The sequence below is a fragment of the Xyrauchen texanus genome, chromosome 8, assembly GCF_025860055.1.
Source record: "Xyrauchen texanus isolate HMW12.3.18 chromosome 8, RBS_HiC_50CHRs, whole genome shotgun sequence".
Classification (NCBI taxonomy): Eukaryota; Metazoa; Chordata; class Actinopteri; order Cypriniformes; family Catostomidae; genus Xyrauchen; species Xyrauchen texanus.
Window position 1 is genome coordinate 39717504 of NC_068283.1, and position 26779 is coordinate 39744282.

Below are 26779 nucleotides of genomic sequence, written 5' to 3' on the forward strand. Positions count from 1 at the left end.
TCTACTATAAGATATTTCACATTCATAAAATAAAGTAGTGATCCTAACTGACCTAAGACAGGGAAGGTGTTATGTAAACGTCTGACTTCAACTGTATGTAGTTTAACAAAACATAAAGCATCTTTACATTACTGTCTCTTACATATCTTCCTATCAAAGAAATTATATACACAAAAACCTAGTTCTGAGATATGCTGTAAAATATGAGCAACAATGAAATAAGATTTTGAGAAAATGATGCAGAAAAAGTCCTTGAGAGAAAGAGATTGCATACATAAATACTTTATTCTGGCATAATTACTGCATTACACTTTGTCTTCTTTATTCTCGAGTCTTTCTCTGTTCATGGACAGGCAGCTTAACTCTTCAGAAGGACAAAAACATCTAGAGGCACATTGAAATAACAATGTAAATACTTTGGACACAAGTGGACCAAGGTTGGGTTGTAGAAAAACAGAAAATAGCCTCTTCCATTTAGCAAAGTTGACAACACATTCGTGCTTGCCCAAACATCCCTTTATATCCTTCCGCGTTTTAAATTACTAGAGCCTTGTGAGTTTGTCAAGTCCATTCCTCATAGGCATCTATAGTCTTTCTTGAGCAGATCCAAGCCAAAGCATGTGAAGTTTATAGTCTCTACAAACTTAGTGTTCTCCAAAAGGATTTCACCTCATCTTGACCTTTACGAGAATCATATACATGAACAACAGAGAAACGAAGCAAACATCTTCCATTTCAGTTTTGTTTCTGCCCAGTGTACTACCACTTAATAATTAACTGAATACCAATCTTGTTTGTCTTCAGTGTTTGACAGAGTACTTCTGAGAAAGTAAAAAGCACCTTTGGCGTTGGGTTTGTATGAAGTCCCTGTGGATACAGTCTCTTTTTTTTTAACAACAATGGGTCAGAGTTCAGAGGTCAAAGTCCCAGTGCTGTTGGCGCACTATAAAACCGCTGTTGTCCTTTAATGACTTGTTTAATGTGGTTTCACCTCATGTCCACTAGAGGGAGAGAAAAAGAATAGATGTTAACAAGCAATCCAGATCACTTGTCTGTGGAATTTGGTGCTGTTTCCAAGTAATGTGATTATGATTACTTCTTTAGAAAGACATGCTTTTTGTGTTTGAGGTGCACATATCCACCACACAGTGATGTTAATGTCTATTATTGGGCATAGAGTGAGCGCACAAGACAGAAAGAAAGAATAATGTGAAAGGAACATTCTGTGATCAAGTTAACCAAACAATTAATCCATATATTTTAATTTACTGTACATGTATACTCATAATTATGGCAAACACACAAGTTATTTCACAAAATCTAGTGGGCTGGGAACTAACACCGCATTTTACACATCTGTCCTCTAAGGGTGTGTTCACACTTGGCAGGATTGGTGCGATTGCTCTGTTAGTGCGGTTCATTTGAACAAGTGTGAATGCTGTCACCCGAACCTTGGTGCGCACTAAACAAGCAAACCGAGACCGCCTGAAAAGTGGGTCTCGGTCCGCTTCCAAACGTACTCTGGTACGGTTCAATTGATATATGAACGCAACATGGACAAAAGATGTCTACATGGACCAAAAACAGGAAGTAATTTGCCTAATATTGATCCCAAGAATACCTGGTTCTTCTCATCATAGGAGCTATGTTTCCCATTACAGTTCAGTACTGGCGTCGGAACCGCCCGCCAGCTGTCGTTGCAGGAATTCCTGGCGCTGTTTTGACTCCTTTACACATTTTATTAACTCTTTGTTTGTTCTCAGCTGGTAAAAATACCACCATATATACATATATACATCCAATGAGTGCATTTCCCCAGCATTGTTTTGGATGTTCGGTAATTTCTGTCAAAAAAATATACGTCATAAAAGCAGTCCAATCAAGTCGTGACTTTCCCTGATGCCTTTGGTTTTGTAACGTTAGGTTCGGTGTGTATCAAGAGAATCGAACTATGAGTGTGAACACACTAAAATACCTAATTTTAGCCAAATTTTAAGACAGCAAGTCATCAGATAATTCGAGACATATGTCAATAAAACAGTTCAGTATAATTAAAATGTGCACTCAGTATTTTGGTTATCTCATCTTGGACTTACTGTAGCCTGACACCTAGTGGCTTGGATGCAGCATTCTTCAAACTCAATAGTTTTCAGTTACTGATGCCATTGTAGAAATTCACTATTCATTGTTAGCAGGATTAATTGAATCCATGAGATAAAGTGTCAAATAACAGGGTGATTATTGAGATTAAGTGAGTAGTATTGGGCTGGTCATGTGATGCTAACATGGCTTCCCCCATGTGGGAACCCTCTCCATGTAGAATAAAACAGCTTTTATAAGGTTACTGATATGACTGGAGTCTTCATCTCATATTAGTGCTCATGGTACATATGTTTCAAAATGACTATTAATTTTTTTGGTAGCTTAATGAGGAAGAAAATGACCGAGTGCACCTTTACAATTGACTATTTTACACAATCTTTTAGTGTGCTATGTATTATGATGCTGCCTAGAAAATGGTACAGCAGCTGCTTTTATGTATACTGTACACAGCAAGGTAGCTCACTAGGATTTGGAAAAGAGCTACACGATACAGCTGTGGGCACATTTTGATTTTGTGAAGAGCTGCAGCAGACAGACATTCCCGTGGCACATGCAGCAAAGCGACAACACAGCACAGTGCAAATGTCTCTCATTCAGTGTGGCGTGATTCTGATTGGACGACACGCTCTTTCTGCCACTTTCCTACCTGCAGGATATTTTGGTCCACTGAGAGTTAGGAAATATCTGCCTTTTATTGAATATCCTTGTTGACCTGTGCTGCCACTGCTTGCCTTCTGCGTTTCCATTTTTTACCATTTTTAACTTTGCGTGGGCCTGGAAATACAGCTATGAGGAAGGGTGCAAGCAGATGTGTGACAGACAAAGTGTGGTTCAGTGGACAGATAGATAGATAGATAGACAGACAGACAGACAGATAGATAGACAGAGAAAGAAAAAACAATATTTTATGGCTGCTGGGAGGGATAAAACTGACTGCAATTGGACTTTAGGAATATTTGAGCTTTATATGAGCTTCCAACCCTTTTATCATGGCACAAGGTTGACACGAGGAACAGAAACCCATTGAACCTGAAGAAGAACTTTCAGACAAACTTTCAGATCTTTTATCATTTGATTTCTTTCTAACACACTCAAACACAAAGCAACAAACCTGTGGTTTCCCTTATCCACCAAGTTGCATCATTACTTCAACATGGACAACACAGCAAAATGTGAGCTCACACAAGCATTGACGTTTGGCAATAGCAGACTGGCGAACAGGTGTGTTTGTCTTTGGCGACCACACAATGCCACTAGGTGCACACTCAATAGCCAAATATTAATTCAATGATCAGGCCATTCTGTAAGTGTGTGAAAGATATATACCTGTGTCTGCTTCCACATGCTCCATGACTTGATGCTGTGACGTGCACACGCATTCCAGGTGGTCTTCTAACCTGACGAGCACCTCTTTCAATTTTGTTTTCTTACGTGATGCAAACTCTACTTTTGCCACCTGGAGAGAGAGGGAGAGATCACGTTACCAAAGGAGTGTCTTTATCCTGGTGTTGGTCAGTAGAGTCTGTCAAATGGGGACTGCAAAGGTTTCCTCTGCCATACACAACATAAGGGGCCATTCACACTGAATGCAGTCTGCCCTGTTTTAAATTGTTATTCAATGTAAACATAGGGTAATCAGATGTGTTCGACCATTGAAGCATGTTTTTAAGATGCCCTATCAAGGTAAAAGGACTTCATCTATAAAAAAAATAAGCACACCTCGAGGCACCTATATTCTGTTCCATTTGTTTTCTTGGGTCTAGCTTATTTAACTGCAAGATTGCATTTTGTCTGAAAGGCCCCATTTTTATTTAAAATGTGATTCATTACACTAAAAAGTGCCAATTAAGTTTATGACAAGAATTGTGATAATACCATCTTTTTCGACATGTACCATGGTAATACTGTGCTTTTTAGATACGTTCCATAATAATGCCATAGCATTCTTCGAAATACCATGGAGTACATTATGGTACAAGAATATTGTAACATTCAGTATGTGTTTGTATAGATGAGGGCATGGTCAAGCACCCATCTGGGGAGAGAGAAAGTGGTAAGGACATCCACCTGAGAAGAATTGTGACTAATTACCATTTCCATGTTCACAGTGAAAGTCAGGGGAGATCAAATCCGGCCCAGTCCACCGAAAGAGAGAGAGAGCCCAGCTGAGAAGCTGTGTTGGCTGCTGCCATGTTTCCATGTTTGAGTGTTTAAATTGAAGCTTAACCTTTGTGCTTTAAGTGAACATGTTTATTTTCTGTTAATGAAAAATCGACATTCCTGAGTTGGAATGACCGTGTCCCACTTCCTCCTTTTGATCCCAATAGGAACATCTGTTACAGTGTTGTAGCACCATAGATTCTTAATTTTCTTAATGTCAGGGTACCACACACTCAGTTAGCTCAGCTAGCTAACTTGCTAACACTGCCAACTTCTTAATTATATGCAACAACGGAAAACTCAGCTGAACAATTTCTAGGCCATAAGCCCAAAACAGTTACATGTTCAAGCCCACTGCACCAAACTAAACTCAAAATAAATATAGAGCCTTACACAGGGTTTGACTGAAATTAAATTTTAATGCTATGCAGGCATTTGTTTTCCCCCTTACTCTATGAAGTAAATACTGATATAAGCTGGTCTTTTCAGCAGGGTCCTGTGGGTTGCTGGAGAAGCTTTGTACTAGGACAAGGAACTGTACCCCTTCTGAAAGAAGATGCATCTACTCTTTCAAGCTTATGTAGGATCAGGTTAGTACCAGGTCAGTAGCAAAACATTTCTATGCCAACCAGGATGGTGAAATTCTTGAAGGAGTAACATCTGTTTAGGCACTTAGTTTGAGGTTGAGAGTTCAGGTAGGAGTTTAATATTGATGCTTTGTTCTCTTTAGGTTGCCAACATCGCTATATGAATTATCTCTATATGCTATGACACTGATACAACTTTCCCTCGCACTCCCAAATCAAAGCACACAAAGTAGATATCACATGCTTAAAATCCAAAACCCATCTAAAACAAGTTCAAACTCCAGTGCATTACTCACAGAGAGCAAACATATGCATATGATGAAACACGAAGTCGGAAACTCCCACAAACAGTTAAGCAAACATATAGAGTGTGAAAATGCAAGTAGTGACAGGCTAGTTGCAGGACTCTGTCCACCATGTCACTGTTTTCTACCTCTGTCCCACTGTCTACCACACAACTCTCTCTCCTCTTGGACATTCTTGCACTTGGCTATATTTACAGAGCCAAGTCTATAACAGCCCATGGCGTGCAAGAATGTTCTCCGACTGAGGATAAGAGGTAAGGGGTTCAGGAAAGGGTCAAAATATGAAAGAAGAGCCCCAGGCCATTTTCTGCCCCGACCCAATATTTCTATTCAAATTCAATTTTAGCATCGCCTTTGCAGCTCTGTTTCTGACTAGCGTGAATGCGGCAGGACTTCACACAGTTGCACACATACTCAAATATGATTTAAAAAAAACCCAGTGCTCCTTAGGAGGCCCAGCAAGTGCTATTTATAAACCACAGTACTTTATGCCAAAACGAATGCCCTGCGAAATCCACGCACACCGCACTAATGGTGTGACATCTGATCCAGCCCCAGCTCCCCATAACAGAAAGAGCAAGAACCTGATTCTAGAAATCCACCTTAACCCCCTTATGACTCGCCTTGCGCTCTGTGAGGACTATTGTCCGGGGTTTGGGATAACAGGCATTGGGATTTCCACACAAGTAAGGCTGAAAAATAAAGGGCGAGTGAAAGAACAGGCATCAGGGACATTAAAGACAAAGACTGAGAGGTGCAACATGGGTAATAGCGCAATGGCGCATTCACACAAGAAGTCGGAAGCACACACTTTGTTTACAACTGAGGAATGAACGTCACATGAGAGTTAGGTCATTTCCAATAGCAATCCAGTGCCGGAAGCAACTATTTTAAGTTATAAATGTTTTAATTATCTAATTGCTTCTTACACCAACCTATCGGTTTGCTTCAGAAGACATTAATTAATCGACTGGAGTCCTGTGGATTACTTGTATGTTGTCTAAATATGCAATTGTAGACTGTCAAGCAGCCTGATGGCACCTGTTTACTTGCATTGTATGGGCAAACACAGCTGAAAAGGGCTTATAAAATTCTTCATTTCGGTTCTGCTTAAGAAGGAAAGTCATACACATCTGGGATGGCTTAAATGTAAGTAAATCATGAGAGAATTTTCATTTTTGTGTGAACTATCCCTTTAAGTTACTGCAATATTTGGTGCAAAGACTTGGAGTTCTAACAATAGATACCTACTGTATGTAATGGCATATACAGTGGGTACTCAACGAAATATGTGATCTCATATATATATCACAATGTATAGTCAGGACATTAATAACGTGAAAAATTACTATTACAATTTAAAACTTCTTAAACTACTGCTAGAGTTTTGTTTAGTAGTAGTTCATCAAAACTACTGCTTAGTTTTGATGAACTAAGAGTTCATCAAAAAATCCTCCACGTGCAGCAATGACAGCTTTACATATCCTTGTCATTCTAGCTGTCAGTTTGTCCAGATACTCATGTGACCTTTCACCCCACACTTCCTGTAGCACTTGCCACAGATGTGTCTGTCTTGTCGGGCACTTCTCACACACCTTACAGTCTAGCTGATCCCACAAAAGCTCAATGGGTTTAAGATCCATAACACTCTTTTCCAGTTATCTGTTGTCCAATGTCTGTGTGTCTCTGCCCACTCTAAACTCTTCTTTTTGTTTTTCTGTTTCAAAAGTGGCTTTTTCTTTGCAATTCTTCCCATAAGACCTCCTGAGTCTTCTCTTTACTGTTGTACATGAAACTGGTGTTGAGCGGGTAGAATTCAATGAAGCTGTCAGCGGAGGACATGTGAGGCGTCTATTTCTCAAACTAGAGACTCTGATGTACTTATCCTCTTGTTTAGTTGCACATCTGGTCTTCCACATCTCTTTCTGTCATTGTTAGAGAAGTTGTCCTTTGTCTTTGAAGACTGTAGTGTATACCTTTGTACGAAATCTTCAGTTTTTTGGGCAATTTCAAGCATTGTATATCCTTCATTCCTCAAAACAATGATTGACTGATGAGTTTCTAGAGAAAGCTGTTTCTTTCTCTGAAATCTTAACATAGGCCAGTCAAAACCAAACACTAAGACAATGTTAAGCTTCATTTAATGAACCAAATAGCTTTCAACTGTGTTTGATATAATGGCAAGTGATTTTTTTTAGTACCAAATTAGCAATTTAGCATGATTACTCAAGGATAAGGTGTTGGCGTGATGGCTGCTGGAAATGGGGTTTCTTTTTTTGAATCAGTAATGTCCTGACTATACATTGTGATCAGCTGAATGCCACTTTTGTGAATTAAAGTACCAATTTCAATCCAAAACAGCAAAATCTGTGCATTATTACAAACTTTTGGCCGCCAGTATATTGCTCATTATTTTAAAATGATATATGATATGATTTGATTTATATTTAAAGTTGCAGAGGATGGTGTGTAGTTGAGAAAAGCTCAAGATCTTGTAGTCATCTCATGTGGACTGATAGCCTAGTGGTAGTGTGATCGGTACGATAGAATGACATGTGTAACAAATTGCAGGATTGAGAGATGCACATGGTAAGTAAAATATATCCAGCAGATTCATATAAATGCATTGTGCGATGTGGCTGGCACTAGCTGTGTTCCTATCCAACTATTTTTATGCTCATTTTAAAAATGCGCATAAGAAATCCTGAATGGAAATGCTTGATATGCAAATCAATTCTCAAAATTCGCTTAATATTTAATGCGCTAAGAGGAGGTGGATTTTGCAGAGATTTGCATTAGTTAAAATGCGCATTAAGTTGTTTTGACCATTTGTGCATGTGTTATGAGTGCGTGATGGCTTGGTCAAATCCAATAAAATCCCTTTACTGTCACTCATACACAATAAAGGGACCCCTCTGAACCCGTGTTCAGAATATTGCGTGTTTTAGTGTAAAATGAGGTAAAGAAGCGCAATTTCTTATTCCAATATTTTCAAATTGTATTGCTGATTTGAAATATGTACTTTGATTGTAATCTTGACCGATCTTTTTGGAGATTTCTGTCTTTCCCCGTTCAAGTAGATAGGAGCTGCACTGGCATGACTGGAAATAGCCTCCCGAGAGCATTCCAAAGATGTCCGACAGTGGACTGACTTGCTAGAAAGATTCGCCTCAACTCTACTTGAAGTCAAATGTACCCAACTGTCATGTGATATGCCATTATTGCATACATCATATATGCATTTATTCAAATAAATATTAATATTTGATATAGATGCCTTAAAAGTCAATTAAACTTTCAAAACAAATGCTAAAACATATTCTCAGCATTTAAAGGATTTTATTTAATTTTGAAGCCATATTTTATGTTCATGTTTATCAAAGAAAGAGTCTGTCTTCGCTGATGTCATGACATGGGATGAAAAGTGGTTTGGGAAAAGCCGAATTGGAACCCACCCCACAACCATTATTAGCACCGTAAACTGGCGCTCTACTGATCATCCAATGTCTAAGATAATAATTTAATTTGACCAAGACGCTGAGATCCCCTGTCAGAGAAAACGCCCACCGCAATCCCAACCGCCGATCACTGAGAGAACAACAGCTCACTCCCTTCAGACATTTTATTTCAACGTTTAAAATACTTTGTGGACGTTTTATAAATTAAAAGATGTGTCTTCGATGACATGAAATGGGGTTGAAACATGAATCTGTCCTTATAAAAGATAATATTAAGAATGGAGACAGGAAACAGGAATGCCCAATTCCCAATCCACTCTAAGTCCTCGTGGTGGGTTGTAGTGACTCACCTCAATCCAGGTGGTGTAGAAATTCTGTGGTTATAGCGCCCCTTAGTGGTTTAAATCTGCTAATGACTCATTAACGCGGTGATCGTGGTGGCAGAAAGCTCACTCTGGATGCATACCCACTGTATAAACGGCTGCTTACCACTGCGACAATTTATCCTGCATCCCTTCACCAACTCAACTCCACCATTATTTCTATCATTATATAAGCTAGAGTAGAGCTCCTCATAAATGTAAGCTGCTTGGATAAAAGCACCTGCTAAATGACTAACTGTACATTTACACTATATTAATTGACTTCCGTTAATTAATTAAATAGCCAGTAGAGACAAGACTAATGCTGCCCTCATAGAGAGCTAGCCAAATCAATGTATCCAAGCTTAAGAAAAGACAAGAGGTAATACTATTTATCAACTCGGTCTGATGGTGCGCATTTTATGTAAGAGATTCTTTGATATGTATTTATAGACAATATCCCTTTTTCAACTTTATGGACAGATGAAAGAAAAAAACGAATATGCGAGACATTGTTAATACAACTTACTGTAAAAAGTATCCCTGAACAACACAGAGCTAATTCACACTTTGTCAACTACATCAGCCTTTCCACTCAAATACGACAGGCTCTTTTGCTGCATTATACCTTTACAGATTAATTTTCTATATTAAACCACTTTCATTCAATTCAGCTCTATTTGTATTTCCTCAGTGTTTGCGTCAGAGCCGAGGCCCGTGTCCTTACTCGCCTGGGCCTTTCGAGGCCCTTCAATGGCCAAAATCAACATTCTTAAAACACCTCATGCCTCCAGTGCCAGTGTAAACCATGTCTGATTTCCCTTTATACCGACCTCTAAAGCAGCAATCCAAATCCGGCACATCCAAACACATAAACACTTGCCTTTTAAACCACATCACATGGTGTATTCTTACACACGAATGGAATTATTTTAATAGTGCATACACATTTCAAATCTGGAAAATCCTCAGTTAGTATCCTCATTAGGAATGAACAGCGGTGTGCCGGATTTAGTAACTTTAGCAGTCCGATTAAACCAGCGATGAAAGTAAAATAAACGACACTCGCACGCTCTCAGCTGCCAGTGAAGGACTTATCTAGATGTTCCTACTTCGAAGAAACCACTGCTGACTTGTTCATTGTTGATGCAGAGGAAATGGAAAACATTTGCTCAGGTTGGGTTAAACCTCGGCCCGAGACAAAGATATGATGCCACAAATCCAAGCAACACCACATTAAGAAACCTTTGCAGACACTTAATGTCATTCATTTCTGATTCAGAGTGTATTATGTTTCAAAATACAAAAAAAAGTAAGTAAAGTACCTATTACATTGCATTTACAGAGTAGGTTTGGATCGCAGCTATTTTTATGGGCCATATACAACACATTTGTCCAACCATAATGTTAGTAAAGGTTTCAAGAGCAATAGTCTTAATACAGTTTTTCATGACCATTATCCACTCTCGCTCTGACCATTAGATGTAAACAGGCTTTTTTTACTTCTGTACCTTTAAGATTAGCTAACCCCTTCAAATGTGATGTGAATTAAAGCGGCCCACCACTGTGCTGAATACTGACTAAGCATTGATGAATGCAGAGGATCATATGTTTTTGTGCTTATGGTTGTGACGTCAATACCATTTTTGCAGCTTGTCTGGGTGAACTTGGGAGGTAGCTTTGCATTGTGAACGTTATATCTACATAATACATACAGTTTTTAATTTCAAAAGAGCAAGGAAAATCCAGTTCAACCCCTTTCAACTCTCTATCGTAGATACTGGATGAACTGTAAAATAGTGTCTATTTTGTGTCTGTTTTTCTCACTCACTGCAGGTCAGATCAGGGACTCCTAACTGTAAAATGAGGTTTATTCTGTCTAGGGTCCAACTCCTTTCCCCACCCCCGCACTCTACTCCAGCACCTGTTGTTGTAGTAATATGTGATTATGTTTGCATGCAAGTGTGTGTATGGGTGTGTGTTTGAGCATGGTTCATAACCAGACACCTTCTGCTGCACAGCAGTTCTGGGAAAACCATTAGTGCTGTACAGTACTGAGACAGACCACTCATTGAAAAAAGAATGGAGGAAATTGCTACGCTAAATATTGTGGCTGCAGCAATGGAAGCCAATCTTTTTCAATGGCCAGTCTTATTACTCATCCGTCTCATTACTGTCATAACACTTGCTTCTAAGTTTCCTGCTATTTTTAATTTCTGTCCACACTGAAAACGAGCAGAGTGTGTCTAGATTTATAGTGAAAATACATTTTTGGTCTGTTTCTCACCCCGAAAGCAATCGTGTCACTTCAGGAGACATGGATTAAATCACTCGAGTCATACGTATTACCTTTATGCATGATGTATATTATGTATCATTTAAAGAAATCTTTGTGTTCTGCAGAAGAAAGAAAGTCAAATGAGTCATATGGCATGAGCTTGAGGGTGAGAAAATTATAAGAACTGTTATTTTTGGGTGAACTATTCATTTAACAGTTAGATAGGAGCTCTACTTGCATGACTAGAAAATAACTGCCCTGGGGTGCTGCCAAGATGGCTGGCAAGTGAACGGAAACCTTCAGAGGAATATGCTGTGTGTGTATAAGAAGGAAGAGCAGCCATTAACTCCTGTTACACTTTACATAACAGCTCAATCACTACAATAACAGAAAGGGAGAGAGAGAGAGAGAGAGAAAGATGTAGACAGGGTTTGACTAAATACCAAAAAAAAAATGAATATAAAAGTAATGACTGCAAAAGAGAAAAACATGAGGCAAGGAGATGGATGGATACAACGACCGAGAGAGAGAGAGAGAGAGAGAGATAGATAGATAGATAGATAGATAGATAGATAGATAGATAGATAGATAGATAGATAGATACAATGACAGAGATATAGATAGATAGATAGATAGATAGATAGATAGATAGATAGATAGATAGATAGATAGATAGATAGATAGATACAATGACAGAGATATAGATAGATAGATAGATAGATAGATAGATAGATACAATGACAGAGATATAGATAGATAGATAGATAGATAGATAGATAGATAGATAGATAGATAGATAGATAGATAGATAGAATGACAGAGATATAGATAGATAGATAGATAGATAGATAGATAGATAGATAGATAGATACAATGACAGAGATATAGATAGATAATAGATAGATACAATGACAGAGATATAGATAGATAGATAGATAGATAGATAGATAGATAGATAGATAGATACAATGACAGAGATATAGATAGATACAATGACAGAGATATAGATAGATAGATAGATAGATAGATAGATAGATAGATACAATGACAGAGATATAGATAGATACAATGACAGAGATATAGATAGATAGATAGATAGATAGATAGATAATAGACAGAAATGACAGATAGATTTACATTTACATTTGTGCATTTGGCAGATGCTTTTATCCAAAACATTATTTTACAGTTCATCCAGTATCCACTTATTACAGGGACAACCCCCCCGGAACAACCTGGAGTTAAGTGCCTTACTCAAGGACACAATGGTGGTGGCTGTGGGGTTAGAACCTGTGACTTTCTGATTAACAGTTATGTGCTTTAGACCACTACACCACTCCCCGGTAGACAGACAGACAGACAGACAGACAGACAGACAGACAGACAGACAGACAGACAGACAGACAGACAGACAGACAGACAGACAGACAGACAGACAGACAGACAGACAGACAGACAGACAGACAGACAGACAGACAGACAGACAGACAGACAGATTTGATTGATTGATTGATTGATTGATTGATTGATTCTACCATTCCCCACCCTGACAACTGTTGTCACTGCCATCATCGATTAGTGTAACAGTCTCTCACTAACATGTATTCATTTGTGGTAAATGTGTCATTTTAACACTGATAATGGAGGTTTTTTATGTGTCCCTTGATTCATTGCGCACCCTGTTATGTCATGATACTATGACCATTCATTGAAGATATATGTTATGAAATCACACACACACACACTATGGAGGTGGGCATCACACATTCTGCAAAATTACTTTCTTTATAACTCTATTGTATTATTTATGTTTTCCTTTATTTTGTTGTGTTACTCATATGTAATCAAGCATAGCATGTCCACCCTGTTATGGGAAGATATATGGGAAATGAATAGAATAACATTTCAATATACAGTATTTATGATAACAGAAACAAAATTGTAAATATTAGTTTACAAATATGTTTCCTACATATCAATCACAGACCATGTAGTGGCTAATTTATCCACTGATTGTCCACCCTGTTATTGTCCACCCTGATGCTGCCCATTTAACTGGATTTCTTTAGTAATTTAGCTTGACCAGTATGACTAATACAATCGTTAATATATCCATTATGATGGAACATGAAGAATGTAAAAGCCAGAATGTCACCGGATTGTAGGAATGATCCATTTACTATATGTAGAGTTGCAGTTCTGCCGTTCTCTATACGCAGATTATGCAGTCTACTGTAAAGTACAATCTATAGTAACAGCAACGAAATCAATCTGAATTACACCAATGAAAGTAACTTTAGACAGACAGTCAGTCAGACAGACAGACAGTCAGACAGACAGACAGACAGAGAGTGTGTAAGAAAGAGAAGTAGGGTAAAGTATCTTATACTCCAGTAAGTGTTGGTTTTCTGTATTCTCATTATCCGGTGTTATGTTCCACACCCAGCAGTGTCTCCTTTGAGACAAGCTTATCACTGCAATGAACCAAAGTACAGCAGAGATCTGGCAAAACACACACACACACACACACACACACACACACACACACACACACATTCCCTGTGCATTTAGGCCTATTTACAGTCATGTCTTTTTTACATCACGCATCAGAACAGCAGTAGCCTGTGCTGGCCTGCTTCTTTTTTAGGATGAGAAGGAAAAACAGAGAAGGGAAAATAAACCTCTTAATAGTATCTTTTCAAATATATACCACCACAGTTGGAAAGAAACACACATAATATATTCTGGTCTCACTAACTACACTAACATTTGTATTCATTGTATGGCATCAAACTGTACAATACTGAACAACCATTCAGAAAATAAGGGAATATAAATAAGTGAACAAACAAATAAGTATTGAAATAAAATGTAGTGCTCTATGGTTCCTCAAGGCATCTATGTCAGAAAGACCACAGTAAAGACTAAGAAAGTATATAGAGTATTTATCAATTGTGATATACATTTTCCAGTGCAACTCTTGATGTAAACAAGAGAGCTAAACACTGACCTAATAGAGATGAGCCTTCTGCCCTATGTCAGTACAAAAGCATAAGCGATGTGTGCTGAATATATAGTATTGATACTGTGCACAGTATGTGAAGTCTCTGTATGCATGGTCTACCCGTGACTAAGAACCATACGTTTTTCCCATTCGTTTTTTCCATACGGATTTCCTAAAATCCTTCATACTTCTCTTTACTGCTGTACTTGAAACTGGTGTTGAGTCGTTTCTTTTTTGCCATTTTTGACCTAATATTGACCTTAATACATTCCAGTCTATTGCATAATGTAGCAACTCAAAAACAAACACAAAGACAATGTTAAGCTTCATTTAACGAACCAAATAGCTTTCAATTGTGTTTGATATAATGGCAAGTGATTTTCTATTTTCTATAATTTAACATGATTACTCAAGATTTTATCAAAAATATTTTTTTTTCAAATAGTGATGGTGCTGTTGTTTACATCAGTAATGTCCTGACTATACTTTGTGTTCAGTTGAATGCCACTTTGGTGACTAAAAGTACCAATTTCTTTCCGAAACAGCAAAATCTGAACATTATTCCAAAGTTTTGGCCGCCATATATGTATATATATCCAATCTTATTTAGAGAACAAATGAGAGAGTTTGTTGTTCATCTGGACACAATGAGACAATAGAAAGCACTGTGAAAACATCTCAGTTTTGGTGCATGGGATACAATCTTATCATTCTCTGTGGCATCTTTAAATCACATTACTGGAACATAACATCGATGGAGAGGTCCTACCTTAACTGTGCGGTGGTGTTTTTTGGAGGGGTGACAGCACATGTTGCTGGTGTTACAGCAGCCTGTACAGCGTTTCACCTCCACACACGAAGGCCATATTAGGAAGTTTGCAGAAGTGGGATCCACTTGACTGCGGGGGATCTCGTAGATCACTGTTCGTGTCTTGCACGTGGCTGGCACCGCCTCCTCTACTGGACAAAATAAATGAGGGAGTGTCATTATGCATGAAATAAAAGAACAAAATTGCAATCAAGTAAAGACATAGAATATTGGAAATTCATGAGATTCCTTAATTAATTAGCTTGAGCTACAAATCAAATTAGATGTGGTAATGAAGTGTATTATTTCTGCACAACAAGTGTAATAAAATGGAATAGCAAAAACCATGACTATTTTCAAACTGTTTTCCCACCACAGATAGTCCCACCCCAAACTCACGCCATTAGTCAAGCCAATATTGCAATGACAGGGTACCATGATTGTTAATAAGTACTGTGATAGTACCATGGTATTCTTTGAAGTACCTTAGAGTATCATGCAAAACCATGGTGGTCATTCAGTATCATGGCTTTTCAGTAACATTTGATACATCACATGGCACTGCCACAGTACTTTTTGGGTTATATAATCTAAGCAAGACAAAACTGCCTCTTTGTCCATGTGCTTCTCTGTTGCTGATGCCACCCAGCCCAATAAAAATGCCCCTAACAACTACATGAGTGCCAAATATTAAAGAGGGTTTTTAATATTTGTGAGCCTCCATATTTACTTAGCCAAAAATAAGAGAGACCACAGTGCCGAGATAGCCATTCGATCCCAAAGTTTAGATGCTTTGATAGCAACAGTTGATGGCACACAGCTATTCTGAGGCCTGAACAGTTTTCTGTGAGTGCTCGAGCGATCAGAACAAACAGAGGGGCCAAATATCCCGACATGCACACAGGGATTGAAAAGGAAAGGAAGAGTGAATGTCAGTGCACTCTGTGTGCCTGTCTGAACTGTGTTGAGTTCAACGAGCTGTGACATGAACTTTGAATGTTTGGAATTTCCTGGCTCAGATTCGTTTTGACCTCGCATGTAGCACCAATAAAAATACTCTTGTGTACAATAAAATAATGAAGTGCCCTCCAGTCATTGCAATTTCCTAAATAAAAGTGACATCCCTACTTTTTAAGCACTCGATATTGGATTTACACCAACCTGTTGATTATGTAACATACAATTTTGACGATACTATTATTGGGTGAGTTGAAGGGTGTATCAAATGGTTTGTGTGTGCATACAGGACACACAATATCAGAGCTGATATATTTTGACAGTTCACAAATGACTTGCCAATTAAATGCTTAAAGGAATATTCCAGGTTATTCATGATAACACTTCATGGGCGGTGTATACATGTCGTGGCTATAGTTTTGAAACAGTGAGTATTGTAACGTTTTAAATAAGACAATCTTACCAACGCTCCTCTTCCGTCTGTGAGACAGCTGGTGACTCTTCAGATCTGAGGAGTCCATCTGATATGGGTGATGATTCTTCTGATGGTGTCTCTGTTTGACCTCCTCAATCACCTCATTTCCAGGACCTCATCAAAACACAGGTTCTCCGTATTACTTTCAAGTTACACAGCAAAAAGTTAGAAATCACTTTTTCCCTTTTAAAGCCAACATGAATCCACAATAAAGCTATTCAAAGTCTTCAATGGATGCCCTGGAGCCTGTAGAGGCGAAATGACACTGATGTGAGTGGCTGCTGGATGGCTTCACCAAAGCATGAAATAATTTCCATCTTCAGACATATGCAGTAACTAATTTCTTGACAAACAATAGCGGCTTTATTCACTAGCTTAATTGGAAATTCACCATGACGGATTTTTGGAAGAACTATGTCATATTGGGCCTGGATATGGCTGCAAAGATTGTATTATGTACAACAGACAAGCACAAAGAACAAATATGAACTTCTGACAACCTCTAGCATGGTTCTGCCACTGGCACAAATGAATAAGACCATTTTGCACTATTTAAAGAGGAGGATGGGCTGTAGGTCACTTTATACAAAATCAGTTTAGTTATCATGTACTGTTTAAACAACCGATAGTTCATATAATTGTTAAGTTACATTAGCATAAACATTTTAATTAGTAGTGTTCCATAACTGATAATGAAGTGTGTGCCATCCATTTATCCAAGTATGACACGCTTTCCATCAGTCCAAAATAAGACAATCCTTAATAAGGTAATTAAATGTCAAAATCATGTATGCATCTTGCATTTTGAAAGTGCTTGAATAAAGCCATTATCAGTCTCCCTGTGAAACAAGACATCACTTCCTTTTATTTCTAAATAAAACTAGATGTAGTGACTGGAATACACACTACAGTGGGTAGGCATCCAGGTAAGTATATAATAGAACTACGTTTTTACATTTTCTGTAGAAAATGTAAGTGGTGCTTGCATATGCAAAAATCGCAGCCATGTGTGTAGCTAGGGTGATTGCCAGGGCGTAGCTAGGGTGGTTGCCAGGGCATCGCTAAGGTGTTCGCTATTGGGTTTTAGCATTTTGCTAAGCAGTTGCAAATTGTTGCTTAGTGGTTGTTTACTCGCCAAGTCACAAAAGCTCACCATTATGTCTCCACGATATTTAAGTCCATCAATGTAAATCTATGGAATTTCTTCGCCTGTATTATCATCTGCCAGACGAAAACCATAAGTCTGATTGCTTACAAAAGGAATATCACATTTTTCACAAGCTGCACAATTTGAGGTATCATTCAAAGGCCATATACTTTGAATGAATGCATCCATACAGGCTCCCAGTCAAGGGAGTTGTGGTGGTGTAGAGGGCTAAAGCACATAACTGTTAATCAGAAGGTCGCTGGTTCAATCCCCACAGCCAGCACCATTGTGTCCTTGAGCAAGGCACTTAACTCAAGGTTGCTCCGGGGGGATTGTCCCTGTAATAAGTGCACTGTAAATCGCTTTGTATAAAAGCGTCTGCCAAATGCATAAATGTAAATGTATCCTTTGAAAGGCTAGAGCGCTCGACTGTGCACAAGACGTAACGGCAATCAAAAAAACAAAGTACACCCTAGCCTCAAGTATGAGCAATGGTAATAGCGATTGCCTTAGCAAACATTACTAATAGGTGACTTATCACAGCAAGAAAAAAACTATATTAAGGAATTAAATGATGTGTGTGATTACTTAATTAATTCCAGAGAAATACAGAAGGAAATCAGAAGTTGCTACTACAGTGACAACAACTATTCCAGTCTTTATCTGACATTGTTCTGTAAGGTATTATAGTTCCGTTTAGTTTAACCAAGCATTTAACGCAGTTAAACATCAAACTATATCGAACTTGCCAGAAGAACTGCACCCATTGCTGAATGATGAGGGTGGGTCATTCAGGAATGCAGAGAGAGAGAGAGAGAGAGAGAGCACCCAAGCACACTGCTGAACTTAAAAGACTGCATGACCACACACAGTTCTGAAGCAGGAAACACAAGTGACATGTAAACAAAAGCCCTACTCTGTTCTACGTCTCTAGCCCTTCTCATCTTTCCTTCCAAATGGAAAGCCCTTGTTTTTAAGTTGTTTTCAGACTCAGTCAAAGATGAAGCATTGACCCACATAGACAGAGAGAGAGAGAAAGAGAGAGTTCAGTATTTGATCCCGCAAAACACACCTTATCTCATGTTCAGATCAAAACTCAACCCTTGTTATTATGTCTCAACAACACAAGAAAATTGATGGGAAAATGTACTATTGTCCAAGTGCACTTAAAGTAATGTGTGTGCAACCACAAATGAGATTATAATAGCTGCGGCAGAAGGGAAGATTGGGATTTGGAATACAGTGGATGAAATTTACGGACAACTTTTATGGTGCTTTATGTTTTTTGGTCCTTTTGGAGATCGACAACCTCTGGTCACAATATTAGTGGTTGAACGACATCTATATCTAGAGATAAGGGTGGCTAGTGGCCATATAATATAGAGATATGCAGAGTATTTTTCTCTTATTTTCCAGTTTAATTTATCCTTAAAACAAGTCTACTTGAGAAGCAGACATGACATAAGATATTAAGTCTTGTTTTCAGAGAAATTTAACGAAATTTGGTGGGTTTTATGCTTAAATCAAGAAAAAACGATTTGCCAATTAGGTAAGAAAAATGAACTTGTTTTTACGTATGAATCAAGGTTTTTTTTTCTTAACCAATTGGCAATATTGTTTTCACGATATAAGCATAAACCCCACCAAATTTTGTTCGATTTCTATATAAGCAAGACAAAATATGTCATGCCATTTTGCTTTTAAAAGTAAATGTACCATGTTTTAAGAATGTTTAGATAGTTTCAATGGAAAACAAGGCAAAATTGCATGGAAGGAAATCAGTTTTCTGTGTGAAACATTCACTTTAAATAATGTTGTTTTATAAAATCACTGAAAATGTAAATTATCTATTAACCAAATCTGACACGAGGGGGAACTGGCACTTCTATTAATCGGCCAAGCATGCATTGCTATTATCAGTCGATGACAGCACTATCAAAATTACCAAATATCGTCCAATTAATCAGTCTGGCTGATATATTGGTCAATAATTACACTGTATGCTTTCATTAATGGGACAACACTAGCCTTGAGTATTCTGCAAAATATCTCCTTTTGTGTTCAGCAGAAGAAAGAAAGTCAGGTACTGTTAATTAATGATAGATTTATCATTTTTGGGTGAGCTATTCTTTTAACTCCTCTGCTCACTTTGAAACGGACACATTAAGTATCATTTGGCAGGTGATTTTTATCCACATTACCTGATTAAATTACAGGTCCAATTCTACTTGCAGCTACCTGGATTTACACACCTAACTCACTATTGCACAATACTGATGAAAGCATTCTTCCAGTAACTGTGTAAATTGCGGTGTCTGAACTTATAATCTTTGCATTACCAGTGCAGATCATAACCACTAGGCCACCGTCATCAAAAACTCTCATTCACTCTCATTTGACATGTCACTCATGAGCTGCTTTCAACTATACCTTTCCTTCGTCTCTAACTGTGAGTGCTTTCTCTGAACGACTTACAAAGCAGAGCATTAGCCCTTCTTCATGGATTGACAGCTGTCCTTTCATTCAACAAAAGAAGGTCCCTCAATCTGTGATGTTTTCTTTTGGATGTGAAAGCGCAGGGCGACAGGAGAGGCAGACAGATGGACGGAGATAAGGTAAAAGGGTTTGGGCAGTGTAGAACAAGTGCAGCCTGTTCCAGGTGAGCGGAGATGGTCCGTGCAATGACCTCACTGAAAGAGAGACACCGTTTCCTCCCTAATTCACTGTCACTGCATTCATTACCTCTAATTATCCGTCCATTAGCGGGATATCTATATCTGTGCCTTCCTCCTCTCATCATACTCTCCTCATATAGATAGATGACAAGGTTAGCACTGTGATCTGAGGGATAACAGTCCGTTATTGCTTCCCAAATGAGACTAATCAGAAAGGAAAACAGGAAAACACTGATAATGGCATAATCACTAACGATATCAATGATCGCACAAAACTATGTTGATGTCAGCTGGGCTATGTAGAGGCTCCCAGTCTTGTCCTAGGACAACAGTAATATAGACCTAAAAACCTTTCACAATCAAGTATTTACAACAAGGAATAAATAGTTAAAGCTGAAGTGGACTGGAGTGGTGGTGGCGTAGTGGGCTAAAGCACACAACTGATAATCAGAAGGTTGCTGGTTCGATCCCCACGGCCACCACCATTGTGTCCTTGAGCAAGGCACTTAACTCCAGGTTGCTCCGGGGGGGATTGTCCCTGTAATAAGTGCACTGTAAGTCGCTTTGTATAAAAGCATCTGCCAAATGCATAAATGTAAATGTAAATGTGTGATTTCTGAAGCACTATCATCTCCAAACGCAATTGCAAAAATGATGACTCCTGAACACTCCCCCCAATCTTCCGTTATGTTGAAAATTAGTTTATGCTTACTGAAATTTTAACCACTTTCTCAAGTCACCAAAGCAGGAAGTGTTTTTGAATGTATAGGCAATATGTGAGTTCCAGTTTTTGGGTAAAATCTCCACATGGTGGCGCCAAAAGCGAGTTGTAACGCGAGTTGTTTTAGTTGTAAATTATTTAATACAGCAAAGAGAAATGCATATTTAATTAACTCTACCGTCTAAAACCCAACCCAAAACCTAACCATCAGTGGAGGAAACTTAATAAATAAATAAATAAAATACATTTATACATAAATTTCTGCATATACATGGTGAAATTATTTATTTTTCACATATCCCAACTAAGCTGGGGTCAGAGTGCAGGGTCAGCCATGATACGGCGCCCCTGGAGCAGATAGGTTCAAGGGCCTTGCTCAAGGGCCCAACAGTGGTGTCTTGGTGGTGTTGGGGCTTGAACCCCTGACCTTCTGGTCAGTAACCCAGAGCCTTAACCACTGCCCTATCAGTGTTGCCATGTCCTTGTTGCTTGGGTTCCCAGAGCACAATATACTGCAACCCACCACTAATAACAGCTGCCAAATAACCCCATCTACATCAGTGGTGTCAAACACGCGGCCAGAGGAAGACGGCCATGTGGTGGGATTCCGCACTTTTTTCATCCAGTGAAGTCTTTGATTGGTTAAAAAGATATAATACATTAATACAGATTTGATTCGACCTGAGTTTGGCAGAGAAGCAGACCTGAAATGAATGATCGAAATTTCCATGTGTTTTTCCACATTCAAAATAACACACTCAAAAGAACGATTCACTGACGATTTAGACATCATTATGGATTGCAAGTTACTCTACACATAAGCATTTACAAACTCATAAAATATATAGAAAAAAAAATAGAAAATTCATTAAAGGCTATTCATTATTGGAGTTTAGATGGCAAGTTGTATGAATACAATTGTTTTGTGGATATGTTTATAGGCTAAACTAAGGGTACATTTATTGAAAGACATAATTTTATATTCTGCCTATTCTGTATGTTAATCTATCTATGCTGATCACTTAAATTGACACCATAAGTCCGACCCCATACTGAAAAGTTAGGGTCGCTTATTTTCGCTTGTTTTGGTGAGGCAAGAAGATTATTTTGGGCTTGTTTTTCCAGACCAGGTCGCTTGTTTCTCATTCAAGATCAGGGACACTGCATATAATCTTTAAAGGATAATGCAACCACAGAATCGTGCTCATTATTGATTATGTGAAAGCGATTACTTCCTGGTATCCACAGGAGCAGAACTCGTGACTCTAGGGCTGCTGACGCCAAACGCCATCAGTCGCACAACAGAAAAAGTTAAACATGTTTGAATTAATGAAATGTCTGATGGGAGATAGCTCTTGCCAGTAACTTGGCATATTGGATTTGATGGCTCGGTGCTGGAACATTCGGTTGCAAAGTGTCAACTTTCTATGTCAAATCACCTTTGAATGGTCAGTAGGATCACACAGGAGGTCGGCATGTTGTTTCCGAGAGTTCCAGTAATCTAGGATCGGAAACATCTTGCTGGCTGACAAGCGACATCTCCCTTCAATCATTTTTGCATGGGAGTGGTGGTGGCATAGTGGGCTAAAGCACATAACTGTTAATCAGAAGGTTGCTGGTTCAAGCCCCACGGCCATCACCATTGTGTCCTTGAGCAAGGCACTTAACTCCAGGTTGCTCTGGGGGGGGATTGTCCCTGTAATAAATGCACTGTAAGTCGCTTTGGATAAAAGTGTCTGCCAAATGCATAAATGTAAATGTAAATGCATGGGCTCGAGCTTGTTTACCTTCGCTTGAGGTGCGACTGGAAGTGCACTGCTTCTGCAGCGTAAGAAAACAAGATTCCAATCCCACATCGAAACCAGGAGGTCACTGATTAGGCTTCTGAGGTTGAATTTTAACTCTAGTATTACATTTTTACTCCACTGATGGTTAGGTTTGGGGTTTGTCTTGAGGGGTACAGTTTATAAAATATGCATTCGTCATCACTGTATTATACCCTGTACATCTGAAAACAACTCGCTCCACAACTTGCTTTTAGCGCCCCTCTGTGGACATTACACGCACACTTGCCAATACACCCAACAAAACTTACCACTTTGGCCACTGGGGGGGCAGTGTTTCGAGTTTCGTAAGAAGAAAAGTCAACCAACTGTTTCTCATTTCATTTTGAGATAAGTCTTGATGCTTTCTTAAAGCTGTCTCTGCATATTAATCTGGGATATAAGAAAGTAGCCTATTTTTGACCAATAAAAAAGTACACACATCACTTTTAAGTCCTCTATCTCTCACTTTTAATTTTCTTTAACTGACATTTTGATAGTCTGCCCTGACTTTCAAGTGCTGTTGCCTATAGCAACAATGATCTGAAAATACAGCATCGCTGGCAACGTCAGGTTTGATTAGTCTGCTGGTGTCTGTTGAGACCAATAATAACTCGATTACTACAGTACTATCAAAGCATTTTATTATTTTACACATGTATGCTAATTCCTTTATGAGCACATAGTATAAAAAAAATAAACTATAATATTTCATAAATTATATGATCATATTTATATAAGTATATAATATATATGGGTGTGTACACATATTATATGACCAATTGTAGAGCCAAAAAGACAAAATAACAATAAATTGCAAGTGTCACTGAGCGGGTGAATGGTTACAGTAAATTTTAGTTTGTTTGGGTTAATTTCATATGAAAGCTTCAAAGGAAACCCTGCGTTTGATATATTACGAGTGCCTGTGTAAATATCAGCTCAACATGGAGATGGCATGTGTTAGTGATCCCAATACATTTATCCAAACTAAAAGAGGATGACGAAGATACAAAAGAAGGAAAACAACATGTCTAAAAGCTGTAAAGTCTGAAGACTGTATAGGTTGTACTTTGAACATTTTATCTGTACAGCGATAGGTAGAGATTTAGAGACAGACATACAGACAGACAGACACTTTCATAAACACTTCTGTTCCATCATCGAATGCCCTGAGGACTTTCACCCAAACATATATTCGGCTGTGGAAGCAAGTATTTATGACATGTGCAGACACTCTCTTATCATTATTCTTTCCACTTTCACCCCGTCCCCTTGCACACCTATGGTCTCACCACAGAAACCAGACTGGTTACACTCATACCCCAAATTATACTCTCTTGAGTGTTTTGTTTGTGTAATTACCTTTTGCTTGTGGTAATTTGCTTATAAATGAAATTATAGTGGGCAAATGAAACCACTTGCAGACAGCTTAAGTATAGGACACCTTGGTAGCAGCAACCTTCCAGTTGGCTGTGACGTAAGATACATCTAGTGCTATAAAAACAAAAACAATCTGTGAAAAACTCTTTATGACTCTCAGCCCATTGGACAGCATAAAGGGTACCTATAAATTCCTTTGTGCCACTCATAAAATGCAGCTTCGTTACTTTGTGGGATATACCAAGTTAGACCACGGCAACTAAAATAAACACATGTAAACAGCCATGCCATATACCACATGAGATAAGTTATTGAACAAAGTCCACAGAGGTGTCAAGAAGACAATGAGCAGACTTTACCTGGGGAATTTACCTCCAGTAGCCGCTGGAGGTCGCTGATGCTGTTGATTTCACTGTGCGACAGTCTGTCTATGAAATCTTGAGGGATTGGGAATTCCTTCTAGCGACACACACACACACACACACACACACACACACACACACAAGGGGTACAAGAAAACACGTAAAGGAATTTAAGACATACCTTATGACGTAGCGCCATGCATTATGACGCAGTGACATGCATTATGACTTTGAAGTGTCGCTGCGCGGGCGGCGCTCACACAGGTGCATCGGTGCGCTGAGCGCAAAAGCAACACAGTAATTATTTCCAACTCCGTAAACTGACAGTATTCAAATGTTGATCAATCAATCAAATAAATAGGCCAAACAAATGCTTTAAATGTTTCATCCGCAGCCACAATTGTTCTTTATAGTTGGACGTCTGAAATTATTTCAGTAAAAATGCAACTTGAATATCGTGTTTTAAACCAATAGCACTGGCTAATCTGTCTAAGAGTTGATGCTATAAATTAAAAAAATATATATATAATTAAAAATGTTTGGAATTTCATGAAATTAGAGTATAACCTCAATACATTTCACCTTCAAAATTGGGCATTAAAACTGAACCAATATAATTGTATTTTATGTCTTAAGCGCTTATAGTCAAACACTGGAATGAGGGAAAATGCACACAAAAAAAAAACACTGATCTCAAAATTTGGAGGAATCATGAGGACTGACCTCACCTAAATGGCCTGCGCCAATGTGACCAAAACAATAACTTATGGCTATAAAAGCCTCCTGTTTATTCCAAGCAAGCTCTTGTAAAATATTTGCCACATTACCTCAGCAGTTGCCAGCAGAAGGGTCGAAAATAAGACCAGAAACCAGCAGAATATGGTTCTCATCTCCATCCAGTGTCAGTTTTACACCCAATAAGAAATATGAAGACTGTAGGAGCCTTGGAGTCGCTCCTGAGCGCAATGAGTCCAGAACCATACCTTGAAAAGATCTCACTTTAAATCACCCGAACCACCACCAGCTCAAGTCTGCATGGAACAATCCAAACTCATGGAAGCTGGTAGTGATCCACTCAAAGTCCTGGTATTGGTCCAATGCGTCCTGTATACCGAATCTCAAAGGCAATTTAACGTGCAAAAAATCTTCATGACAATCCAATCCATAAAGAGTCAAATTCAATGAGAAATTCCAATGCAATAAAGTTATTATTAATATCTATATATGCTATAACAACTGCCAGACTGAAGTTTCTTAGAGCTTCATAAACTTGACATAAGTTCAGTATTGGAGTGCATATGCAGCTCAGAGTGTATCTTCAAGAAGTAGGTCGTCATGGAGTGGTAGTACAGTACAATCCCAGGTTAGTATCCTTGAACAGAGGGTAGGAAAAGCAGGAGGGAAGCGCTCATGGCTTGTCTTGTTCAGAGAGGTTCGTGCACTGAATGCTGTCTCATGCAAGTGTGATCTGCGGAATATATGCGCCTCCCTCCCGCTCCAGTAATCACCGATCACCGCTCGAGGAGCCGGTTGGCTGGAGCTTTATGTGAAATTTAACCCTTCAACCCCTCATCGTGGCACTTGAATGTACAAATGAGCTTTGAGTAAGCAGTGACTGAAATTTCCCTCATTAACTCAATTTACCTGGTAACAATTGGATTTTGAACATTAAAAATAATATTAAAGCATAAAAACATACAGTCTAAAGGTATCAGTACAACTTATTTATCAAGCAAAATGTTTATATAATTGCAAGTTGCCTATTCACACTTGGCAAGGTTCACAATTATATCATAATGCAGGCCTACTATATTTTTAAGCAATAAAGTGAGCATGTAGTCGAAGCTAAATGGCGTTATTAGGCTCCGTGTACAGTACTATCTGCATACTATCCAGAGGCAAACTGGCCATTGGGAGAACCGGGACTTTACCCGGTGGGCCTGCCCTGAAATGGGCTGAAATGAGGCGCAAGGTTACGCAGAACAGGCCACAAAATGGTGCCATGATATGCAGAAAAGGACAGCAAGACAGCGGGCAAGATTTCGTTGATTATATTTCGTTGACTAGGGTTCAATGGGGGGGTCAGGCCCTCCTCCACCCAGAACCGCCCCTGCTTAACAGACATTGCTATGCAACAAAAACAGTTAGCGATGGGACTTGCTTTAGCAGTCAGC

At 38.7% G+C, this 26779-nt stretch overlaps 1 protein-coding gene across 4 annotated transcripts; it reads right to left on the bottom strand.

Moving 5' to 3' along the window:
• Positions 1-272: 272 nt before the first annotated feature.
• Positions 273-26062, bottom strand: LOC127647804 (platelet-derived growth factor subunit A-like). 4 transcript variants are annotated; one of them, XM_052132275.1, is made up of 7 exons: positions 25433-26062; positions 24603-24702; positions 16486-16611; positions 15027-15214; positions 3430-3559; positions 2750-2889; positions 273-1001 (listed from the first exon to the last, which is right to left on the bottom strand). In XM_052132275.1, exons 1-6 carry the CDS (start codon positions 25499-25501, stop codon positions 2795-2797), a joined length of 708 nt encoding a protein of 235 aa, XP_051988235.1. In that variant the 5' UTR covers positions 25502-26062; the 3' UTR covers positions 273-1001; positions 2750-2794. The 4 variants fall into 4 exon arrangements, with proteins under 4 accessions (XP_051988235.1, XP_051988233.1, XP_051988232.1 ...); XM_052132273.1 differs by having other exon boundaries at positions 15027-15217; positions 24603-24699; positions 25433-26061; XM_052132272.1 differs by having other exon boundaries at positions 15027-15217; positions 25433-26060.
• Between the last annotated feature and the right edge of the window lie 717 nt (positions 26063-26779).